This window comes from Limulus polyphemus, unplaced genomic scaffold, assembly GCF_000517525.1.
Source record: "Limulus polyphemus unplaced genomic scaffold, Limulus_polyphemus-2.1.2 Scaffold1350, whole genome shotgun sequence".
Lineage (NCBI taxonomy): Eukaryota > Metazoa > Arthropoda > Merostomata > Xiphosura > Limulidae > Limulus > Limulus polyphemus.
In genome coordinates, this window is record NW_013666960.1 from 147721 (window position 1) to 159655 (window position 11935).

General features: G+C 30.6%; 1 protein-coding gene across 1 annotated transcript in view; it reads left to right on the forward strand.

The window, feature by feature from the left end:
* LOC106463215 (band 4.1-like protein 4) overlaps positions 1-11935 on the forward strand; it is a 139971-nt gene that overhangs the window by 107627 nt on the left and 20409 nt on the right. Inside the window, 13 exon segments of the mRNA XM_022390663.1 lie at positions 731-851; positions 1175-1262; positions 2771-2859; positions 3256-3319; positions 4362-4453; positions 5164-5235; positions 6403-6521; positions 7323-7407; positions 7584-7685; positions 8473-8610; positions 8785-8889; positions 9247-9324; positions 9936-10019. Coding sequence (XP_022246371.1) covers positions 731-851; positions 1175-1262; positions 2771-2859; positions 3256-3319; positions 4362-4453; positions 5164-5235; positions 6403-6521; positions 7323-7407; positions 7584-7685; positions 8473-8610; positions 8785-8889; positions 9247-9324; positions 9936-10019 — 1237 coding nt within the window.

Below are 11935 nucleotides of genomic sequence, written 5' to 3' on the forward strand. Positions count from 1 at the left end.
AAGGACTTGTGTCGCTTAAGTTTCGTCGGAACGAAGTTACGGAAAGTTAATTAACAAACGGAGACGTAACAGTATGTATGAAAACGCAAATTCTAGTTAGGGAGTTTAAAAAAAAACTTTTATACTGGTATATTCAGTGTTTTCTGTTTCTTTGAAAATATCGACCATTTAACAATTAAATTAAACACGAAGTTAAAATCCATCCGATCAGTTATATAAACTGATGTGTCTGTCTTTTGTTAGCAAAAAAACTTTAAAATGGGATATTTGTGATGTGTCCACCACAGGTATCGAAAGTGATTTTTAGCGTTATAAATGTTCAGACTTATCGCTGTCTGATGGGGGGTTGGGCACATAAGTTTGAGTTAACATCTGATCTATGGAGACTTTTTTATGTCATTGGACAACATTCAAAGTAAGACTTCCACATCAAGATCAACACCCCTTTAAAATCGCTTTTAGATTATTGATAGTTTTAAATTACTAGCGACAGAAAAAGCCCCCTCCCCCAATGGAATACCTTCCCTTTTCCACTAACCAAAGAAGTCAGAAATCCATGCTAACCAGAAAATAAAATTAAATGTTTAAAAATTCATGAACCCAGTCGTAAGCCCAGCTAAAGTAAGCGTCACACGTAGATGTAGTAGCATAATGTTCCTTTTTAATTAAAAGTATGATTTTGATTTTATGTTTATTCGTGTTTCATATAACCTAGAATTTGGTCTTACAGCTGAATTGGGTGACTATGATCACAGAAGACATCAGCCTGGGTATATTTCAGAGTTCCGGTTTATATCGAATCAGACACCAAATTTGGAAGCTAAAGTTGCAGAGTTACATAAGAACCTTTCGTAAGTAATAACTTACACATTATATAAATATGAAAGAGATATGTATTTCTATGCCTAAAGAGTTGAAAGCTTTCTAAACAAAGTATATACAAAGGCTTTTGACTTTGAGTTTAAAAACAAGTGAGAAACTTGTTTGCAAATAACATGACTCATAGAAGTGTTTTTTTTTCAAACTCAAAGCTACTAAGCAGAACATTTTTTTCAATATTTCGAGTAGCATGTGTAATAAAGTTAAGTAGTTAGTCTGGTGTTCATGATTTTTTATTTTAGTTTTTTGTAAAGATGAGTGTATTTTTCTTATGATTTGGTTTTATAATACACAGAGGAAAAGTTCCAGCAACAGCAGAACTTAATTTCTTAGAAAGGGTTAGATGGCTGGATATGTACGGAGTTGATCTTCATCCAGTTTTGGTGAGTACAGTGTAGTGATGTTTGTCTGTTGAATATACCCTTAACTTGTCGGTTTGTTTTGTAATAGACCTATCCTGTGCCATAAGCTGTTATTGCAATTTTATTTATGTTCTTTCACATAGCATTTCAAGTTAATATATTTAGTTACAGATCTTATATAAAACATCGTATATATACTGAAGATACATACCATAAAATTTAAGGACAACAAGGGACCATCTCAAAGTCTGCCTTTATCATTCATATGTTTAGCAAGTCTTCGCTTAAACTCCCTTAAATTTTTTGTCAACCTGTACTTAAGTAGCAAACAAGTAATATTGCTGTACTACTTACAAAAAAAAAATATATATATATATATTTGACTTGGTTATGAATCACTTTTATTGCTACTTTTAATATAATTAATGTAGCTGAAGTTTTACTTCATATCATTATGAGTATGATTCATTGTTCTCATTAACATTGTGTCATCTTTATACACTTTTTTGTTCTTTTACAAAACATTGTAATATGAAATGCATTTCATAAGCTTACCTAATTTTTGATGATGAAAAGAAAACTCGGAATGACTGTCTTATCTAGAAATACAGGCACCAGCATGCTTAAGTTTACATATTAAACCACATTCACTGTGGATTAATTTGAATTACATTTTTTTTTTACTTTGTCAAGTTATCAAGCTTTTTAATTACTTTAATTTTATTGAATGAATGCGTATCACAAAATCAAAATAGCATTGTTTCTTTGGTATTTCTAGTAGTGCCATGTATAACGTACCAGTAAAATTTAATTAGATTTCAGGAATTTCTACAGCTTCCATTTATTTCTAACAAGCATACTGTGGTCTTTATGTTGTAGTTCTAATATTAAAACCAAAAAGGGTGTGGTTATTAACTGTTTTAGAATCAGTATCATTGAAGGTTTTATCCTCTTTATGTCTTATTGCTGTAACATTTTGCTGTCTCCTAAGGGCTTTTACTAGTTATAAAACAACAGGGGAGCAGCCACATTGACATAGTACCACCCACAGAACTTAAAGACTTAATGATTTTAATCTCAAAGCATAAATGTGTCTTTTACACTCAAATACCATAAGCTAAATTCTCTAAATATTTACCAGTAAAATCACAAGTACATTATTATGATGAATGTTTAAATGGAAAATCGTTTCTTGAATTTAAAAAGTTTATGTGACAACCAGTGGCATATCCAGGATTTTGAAAACGGGTAGGCACAATGATTCTGAACGTAAACGAGAAATTTTCGGGACTTCTCTGGTAGGGGTTAAATGGGTTATTTAGATTTGTTATAATGTTTGCTAGGTGTTGTTGTTATGGGACTGTGTCCACCTTTGACAACAGTTGTTTTATTATTATAAAGCTACTAAAATAAAAAAAGTAAACTATAATAAAAATAATACAAATTTCATTCATCTGAAGTTACTTGTTATCATATTTTCATTTCTAATAAGATAAAAAAATAAAGGAAATTTTGTTCCACATTTTAAGGGAGAGGACAACATTGAATATTTTCTTGGTCTCACACCAAGTGGGGTTATTGTTCTTCGAAACAAAACCAAAGTTGGAAACTATTTTTGGTGAGTTTATGTAACAGCTGAAAATTTACCCAAAATGTATCTTAATTTCTGGTCATTAATAAGTTGAAACAAAAACTTTTATCATATTCATTTATTCTAATTATTTTTCCTCCTTTTATAATTGTTATTTTTAAATAATTGTATGATATTTTAAGTTTATCCTCTTTTCTCTGTCTCTTGTAATGAATTGTTTTGTGCATAAAAAATTGTGAAAAATATGGCATCAGAAGTCTTTTATCTTTTTTATGCAAAATCCCTAAAAAGTTGATGTGGTATTACTATTAGTACAAAGAAACTGGTTCACAAATTTTTATTTTTAATCTAAGAAAAATCAAATAAAGTTAGTATTAATATGCTATTTTTTTTATGTATGTTATTATTTTTTCTAACATATAGGCCCAGAATAACAAAGGTTTATTTCAAGGGTAAATATTTCATGCTGAGAGTTAGAGACAAAAATGTAAGTATATTATGTTTCTGTACAGTATAAATAACTACTTACAGAACAATTTAATTTTCCTAGTTTTTAAATTTGCATTATATAACCTTAGCTACTCTAACAGATTACCATGGCTGAAAAGTCACTGTTCTAAGAGTTTTCTTTAAATAATAAAATTTTGAGATATATTAATTTCTTTTCATGTCATTCTGCCATGTTCACAAGTAAAAATACACTGGGAAGTATATGAGTATATATCCTATGAATCCTTATTTTAGTTATAATTTGACATGTGTTTTGAAGATCAAAGTTTCAATCTGGGAAAATTTATATTTCTATTGTGTTTGAATTAATTCTACCAATTAAGCTAGTTTATCAGACAATTGCTAGAATTTTGAGAAAAAAATTATTTTAATTTTCTGTAGAGGTTTAGTAAGTTACTTTTTCCACTATAAGGGCAATCCTAGAAGATTAATTTATAACATTTTTATCAGTTTAATGATAATAAGTATTTTGCTTTCAAGAAAATTTGCAACATACTTGTAACAGACTAAAACAAGCAGCCACTGGGTACAAATTGGTCAAGGTTTCTTTAAATTCTCCCCAGTGTTTGAAAGCTATTTCTGGTCCAAAAACTTTGTACCATTCTAATGGCCCTCCCCTCAGACAAGAAGATACAGTTTCCATCCATTTATTCTCTGGTAATTGGTACATATACAAATGTCTTTCCAAACTCTTAAGAAACTCAAATACATTAAAATTCAACTTACCGTCGACCTTCTCATCGGGCAGGGGTGGTGGGTTGACTGCAGTGACATAAATTGAAGAATTTTACACAGGGCTAGAGGTAGAATGAATTCTTGAAGTTTGAAGTGGAGGGGGCGACATGGTTTCTCTTGTGAGTAGATTTGTACAGTGGTGTTAGCATTTGCACTTATTCCATCAGTGCTGCCACATACTTTACAGTGACAATGCTAGCCATACTAAAAATTTAATCTGTTTGTACTAGATTGTTTTTGGTTTTTATTGTCATAGTTGATACTTTACCTTTAATTTCTTCTAGAATGATGAAAATACATATGGATTTGAGCTTCCAAGTAAACAGGCTTGTAAACATTTATGGAAGTGTTGTGTTGAGCATCATGCTTTCTTCAGGTAACTCTTGCTAGTGAAAAATTTATTTTACATATTTACATACAGAACCTCCTCCCATGTAATCATTCTTTTAAACTGCATAGAATGACTAGCAAAGTATAATAAAGCAACATATCTTTGTTTATTGTAAAGCAGTATTATTTTTTCTCACAACATACATAAAGAGATATACTATGAATTTACAAAATGTGTAGCAGAGAAACAGTAACTAATTCGTGACTTTTATGTTATTGTTTCTGAATGAAAATAAGAATAACAGTTTTATCTTGATTATCACATGTGCCAATCAAATGAAAATGTTGTATGTGGTAGAAAGACAAAGTTTTAGATTATTAGGATTTTTAAAACCTCATATTTATTATATATCATCTCCTAATCACACACACATCCTCCTTTTTTAATAGTTTTTTAATCTTCCTTATAATTTGTAGATTGATTTAATAAAAAGACAATAGTTGTTACAATGTCTTAGACAATGTAATATTGCATTAGATACACAAGATAGATTTAGAGATCTGATAATACTTATAAGTGTTAGGCAAATTTGTCTTTTATCCATCATTGTTATATATACTGTGTATGTTAGTTGTAGTTCATGTATATTTCTTTATAACACTTAAGCACTGTGAATTAACTTAGAAGGTCAAATAACATATTTAAGAAAATTGGCATTCTAAACCATTAATAACAGTATTCTTCTTAATATTTAGGTTAACTCAAGTAAGGGAGGTTCCAGGAAGTTCAGGAAAAATGTTTAGTTTGAGTTCAAGATTTCGGTACAGGTAATATTTGCAAAACAATGTAAATCACACATATATATATCAATGTGTGTTTTCACATTTTTGTTACCAGTTCTGTTCATTAGTTCTAAAATTAAGGCAACTGATGACTTTGTGGTTTATTAGGTTACTGCTATAGTGATATGTTGCTCATTTTGTTTGTATTGTGTGTCATAAAACTGTACTACATAACTCAACGTGTATATAAGAAAATTTTGAAAGGTTACACAGTGAATCACTTATACTATCTCATTAGTATAACATTTTGTGTTCTAACAGTGATTTTCACATTTATATGTATTTTGAAAAATACTAATTGCTTGTATTTATTAATTTTTTTTCTTATGCAATGTGTATTATATCTGATATCTAAGGAAACTGTTTTACTAAAAGTATGTTTAGTGTAAGAACCGTCCAAAATGTACACATTTGATACAGGTTGTATATTTGACAGATGTTCATACATTAGTCTGGACTGAGGGATAGAAGAAAATTTGAATTAATTTTTTGATAATGTGTTTTTGTTTGTTTTTACATATGTCATTGTGTAGAATATATGATAATATATATAATTGATTTTAAAATACACATCTTATTTAAAACATGGGTTTAAAATGCAGAAAATAAATGCATATCAAGTTGAAATGTGCTTGGCCAGACAGCTCTCGTGGTCTGCAATACTAAAAACGTGGGAAATATTAGGTGGCACTAATTAATTTTGTTTTTGTCACGTACAGTAGTTTTTTCTCCTATTCCTTCGAAATCATGCTTCGCACTTTTTAGGGTCATGGATTCATTGTAGGAGTGATGGTCAAACTCCATTATTCACTTAGAGCAGCCCAAGAGTTAGCATTGGGTGTTGTTGAGTAGCTGCTTTCCCTTTGTCTGTCAGTTTAAAATTAGGGTTTGTTTGTTTGTTTATTCAAAAGCAAAGCCACAGTGGGCTATCTGCTGTGTCCACCTTGTATTTTAGCATTGTAAGTCCATAGATAGCCTCTGTGCAGTTTTGCATGAAAATCTGAAACAAGCAAACAAACAAACTTTTTTTATTTGTCCTGGTCCATAGTGCCAAAACTGTCCCCTTTTTCATAGCACATATATCAACTGAACATTTTAAGTTTAGTTTATGCACCTACAGATCCTTTCTGTTTTACATCTTGCATGTTACAGTGGTAGAACACAGAAGCAGATGCAGTTGGACCTTCAACAAAACAGACCACCACCAACAGTAACTCGAGTTCCCAGTAGGCGTTACCAGAAACGTCTTGGTCAACCAGATGGTGCAGATGGTGAGATCATTTGGGAGTCTTAAATTTGGAAGAAAACATAATTGTATTATAAATGAAATTAAATGTATTGCAAATAAAAAGAAAGGATTACATATTACCTCTTTTCTTATGGATGTAAAAATACAGTGATTAAAAAGTCACCTTCCTATTTAATTTTCACAAATAGCTTATATAGTTTTTTTATCATTATTTAAAATGTTTAATGCATGCATAAGTAAGCTATTTTTTAACTTACATTATTGAGTTAAATCTCAATTCAGTGAGAAAAGCTCAAAGTTATCAAAAATATATGGCACCAATTCATATTGCAGAATCAAAATACAGTAAGTCCCTTTAACAAAAATGATGTTACTTTGAGCTTCACACAATCTGTACTGCTAAAACATCCTTTCATCACACTGTAAATTAATATGAATAATTTTTGGGTTAATTAATAAAAACAAAAGGGGGAATCAACAGTTTTTGCAGCAATTTGGTGATTCCTTATGCACTTGAACTAATTTTATCTATTCACATTAATTTTTGTAATTAATATACTTATGTTTCATAAAAAGTTTGACTTATATTTTCAATTCATACATGAATAATTTTGCATAACTTTGTAATGATTACAATTTATTCTTTAAAAATTGTATATTTGTTTTAATTTAAGATAACATATGTAGTAAGGGAGCTAGATCCAAGTTGGCTTTCATTAGGAACCTGACAAGAATCATATTATAATCAATCCAATGTTTCTTTTAGTCAAGAATATTTTTTTTTATTTTCACTGAGATATATGTATGGTTTTTATTTGGTCAGCTGGCAGTCAAATGAAAGAAGAACAGTATGAAAATAGTCTCATAGAAACCAAGTCAAATATTTCAATTCCCCAAGTAATCACCCCGTAAGTACAAATATCAAAAGCAAGTTGAACATTGTTTTAATATTATTTGCTTTATAATGATTTTTGCAGACAGACTTTCCTTGAAACACTGATAAATCACTTTAACACAGATTAACTCATCATTTTGAATTAGGCAAGTTAAGATTATATGTTTCTTCTTCTTCATATTTTTTCAGACTGGCATCCATGTATAGATCAACATCTGTTCCTTCCGCTCTTCCATTTTCTGATTCACCTTGCAGTGCAAGATCTGCCCCTTGGGTGGGTAGCAAACATAGGTGAGATTATGCTTTTCTTAGTGAATTGGATTTGGAGAATAGTTTAGCATAATGGAGGTTTTTTCTGTATCTTTTATAATAATGGTTTTGTGTTTAGCTGAATAATATTTGTTTTTGCTTATTGTGTCTTATTACATCTATCAGTACAGAGAAAGAACATGTTTACTGTACAATTGATTGCATCTTGAATGATAATACAGAGAGACAGCAGCATTATAGCATACTTTGTTTGTGCTTTTGTTGTATTATTTTATTGCAATGTCACAAAAGTGATGACTGCACCTTAAATATGCAACCTAACTTCAAATGATGCTCAAAAAATGTAATATAAAATTTCATCTTTCAATCAATATTCTTCTTACCATCTGATTTTATTTATTTTGTTGTACAAAAAAAACAGTTATTAATAAAATAAACTTTCTTGCTATTCAATACTCATGGAAAAATAAAATCTTTCATGTTAATAAAAGGAATATTTTTTTAGTGATGTCACTTTTTGTGCATAGCTAGCTTTTAATAATTCGTATAAGTTTATCTTCAAAGTGTGATATATTTTTAAGGAAGCTAACTCGTTTTCTGAGGTAATAATACTTACTGCTATAGCACATCTAGAGGTAACAACCTGGTTTCTACCTAGTAGCCTATTTCTAAAGTCATGTTTAAACCCATTTTAGTTTCTCTCAAATTTTAGTTTCTACAGAGTAATTTCTCTTGAAATTAATAGTACAATCTGTTTCATTATCTTGTGCTAATCAACTTTATCATACTCATTTTATTTATTTGATAGAGGTATGTACTCAAATTCCACTAATCCTTCACCTCGATCAGTGAAAAGTGCTGGTGGTTACTCTTCATCTCGCTTCCGTCTTCATCAGCGAAATGTTTCTGTAGAAAGTGACAGTAGTTGTGATTCAAGGAGAAGACGGTAAAATTATTTTAGTATTCTGATATGTTATATTCACTATGTTAACAGAAAAGTACTAAAATGTAACATGTGCATTTGCATTTTTTTCTCCTTCAATTATCCTCCACCCTTCTCTAAAGTTCAAAAAACATTGTACTTTATTTAATGGACCTGTTGGTCTTTTCTCATTTGAAGGCATCATCGTAGCAGAAAAAGTTCAGATAATGATAGTGAAGTTTCAAAGTCTTCCAGAGGATCCAAAGTCTCAAAGTCATCAAGAAACAGCAGCTCGAACAGAAGGTATGTCTTAGAAGGCATTAAAAAAAGTTCTTTTTACTGTTAACTTGATAAATAGGAGAAAACAAAATCTTGTAATAAATAAAAAACTATAAGTATAATCCATATGATATATATATATATTTGTGGAAGAAGTAACTAATTCTGTAATCAGGCTGGCTAGTATTGTATTTTTTAGGATACAGAAATTTACTTATTAAAAGCTTTAAAATAGTATGTTACATTTACCACCATACATAATAGTAACACTCAGTTTTCGTTTTTGCTGTAAATACATACCTACAAAAAAAAACGATCTTTATTAAATAGTATGCATCAAATAAAGGTTTACTAATTTTTAGTTCTTTTTTGTTTATATAGGTCACATCATAGAGGTGGTGGTAGTGGTAGTGAATCAGAAGGCCAGAAGAAGCACAAAAAACATCACAGGAGACATAAGTGAGTCATAATTATAGTTATGATGATTTAATTTACATTTATATTACCACAAACCCAAGATATTTAATTGTAGAAATGTATGAAATATGTTAAATGACTATTAAGTAATGTCAGTTTTTTAATTAACTTATGGTGTCAATGCTGTGAACATTTCATTGGTTTGAAAACATCAAATGTATATGATAAAGATACCTTAAACAGCATATGCAAAAGACTTACAAATTAAACTGAATAGTTAATATGCTGTATAGAAAATATTCCAATTGCATAACATTATGTCTTAATACACTAAAGTTTTTAGCTTTTTTCAGCCAGTCTTGTAGTGAAACTTGATTTGTGATTCATTTAGCTATAGGATTGTCAAATGAGTGAGGTTAATATTTGTGATTTAATTAGTGAAATAGAAATAAATTATGAACTATACATGTTTTTAATTTTGTCTTGTTAACTTTTGTTTTTATATTGTTTTATGCATATAACATTCTCTCTTGTTCGTATTAAGCCATATTTATGAGGTTGACAAGTTTTTTGTATTGTAAAAAAACAGAAGAACTTTTTTAGTTTAGAGATTTTATGTATATAATTAGTCTAATATTAGAAACTTACTCTAGGTCAGGAAGTACATATGAGTTGGTTGATTCTGAGGCCCAGTGGAAACTAGTGCAGCAGCAGCAACAGCAAAATAAGTACTTAAAGTATGTATAGTCATGAATGTTTAAATTTGAACCCAAAACTTGCAGATTTTATATATTTTATTATTTTCATGCATTGAGCAACAAATTTCAGCCCTTGGCTTCTGCATATGAGGAACTATTGGAAGGAAGAAAAACAAAAGGGTCAGAGAAGAATGTGGATGATAAAGAGGTTATAGTTTTAGGTGACTCCTTGACAAGGCATGTGGATAGAATAGTCTGTGGGGTAAATAGGGAGAAATGAATCAGATTATGCTACCCAGGGGCACAAGTGGGTGATATTACTGACAGAGCAGGAGATATAATAAAGGGGGCTAGCAGAGATGCAGTTTTTGTGGTGCATGTAGGGGCTAATGATGTAAGGAAAAGTAGGTCAGAGGAACTAATTAATAAGTACAAGGGATTGACAGAGGCATTTAAAGAAAAAAGCCATAACTTCATTTTGTCAGGAATACTGCCCAGAATTAACTGTGGGGATGAAGTTCTAAGTTGGTCACCAGGGCTAAATTCTAGGCTTAGGTTAGTATGTAAGGATGAGCAGATTGGTTGGTTGGACTTGTGGGATCAGTTCAGTGGGAGAAGAGAGCTTTTTGCAATGAATGGTTTACAGTTAAATAGAGTAGGGGCTGGCTTGTTTGCTAAGGCTATTAACTCAGCTGTAAGGGAAGTTTAAAATAGGACTAGACAGTAATGAGGGTCAAGAAAAACTAAATGCAAGAAGAATAACAGGTAGAGAAAAGTTTAGCAATGGAAATGAGTATAGAAGTAGTTATGAGGATAGGCTTAATTGTTATTATTGTAATGCTAGAAGTATAAGAAATAATAGATGACTTTAGAGCACTGGTAGGAATTGAAGATTTTGATATAATGGGAATAATTGAAACATGGTTAAATGTAGATGATTTTGATGACAGAATTTTCTTTGAAATACAGGGTTACAGGCTATTTAATAGGGATAGAGTATTAAAGAGGGGGGAGGAGTGGCTTTGTATGTAACATGTGAGTTACATCCTGTTGAACTTGAGGATATCAAAGATAATAGCAAGGAGATTGAATCCATTTGGGTTTCTATTAGTGGATATAAAGGGAAAAGGCTTTTAGTGGGAATTTGTTACAGACTACCAAATGATACTGATGAAGTTAGTGAGAAACTTTACAATGAGATTAAGATTCCAGCTGTTAATGAAGTCATAATTATGGGTGATTTTAATTTCAGGCATATAGATTGGGAAATTCTAGAGTCAAACCATGAGGGAGAAAGATTTTTAGAAACTGTTCAGGATGGCTTTCTTCACCAGTTAGTCAAGGAACGTACTAGAAACAATGCTATTTTAGATTTATTGTTAACTTCAAATACAGAAATGATTGAGAAGGTGGAAATTGGGGAACATCTGGGTGAAAGTGATCATTGCTCTATTAGGTTTGATGTCTTGCTGCATATTGAGATAAGGAATAATAATATTTCGGTTACAAATTTCAAAAATGTAAATTTTGAAGGGGTGTGACAAGAATTATCTGTTGTGAATTAGGCAGCTGAGTTATTTGGAGACTGATCAGATGTGGAAAATGTTTAAAGATAGATTTTTAAATATTCAAGGTAAACATATTCCTTATAGAAAGAAAAGGGTAGCTGTAAGTAAAAAGCAGGTTGGCTCACAAAGAGTATGAGATAAAGTTAAAGAAATGCATCATAAATTTAAGACACTTAAATTGACTGGTATGACAGGAGATTTAGAAAGTTCGTGAAACAGGAAATTAGGACATACAAAAAGAATGTATGAGAAAAAGTTTGCTGAAAATGTAAAAATTAACAGTAAGGTATTTCTTTTCAGTACATTAAAAGCAAAAAATATGTTAGGAGGTGGGGGGGGGGGGTAGTACGTTTGAGGGATGATAAGGAAGGAAGAATATGAAGGTAT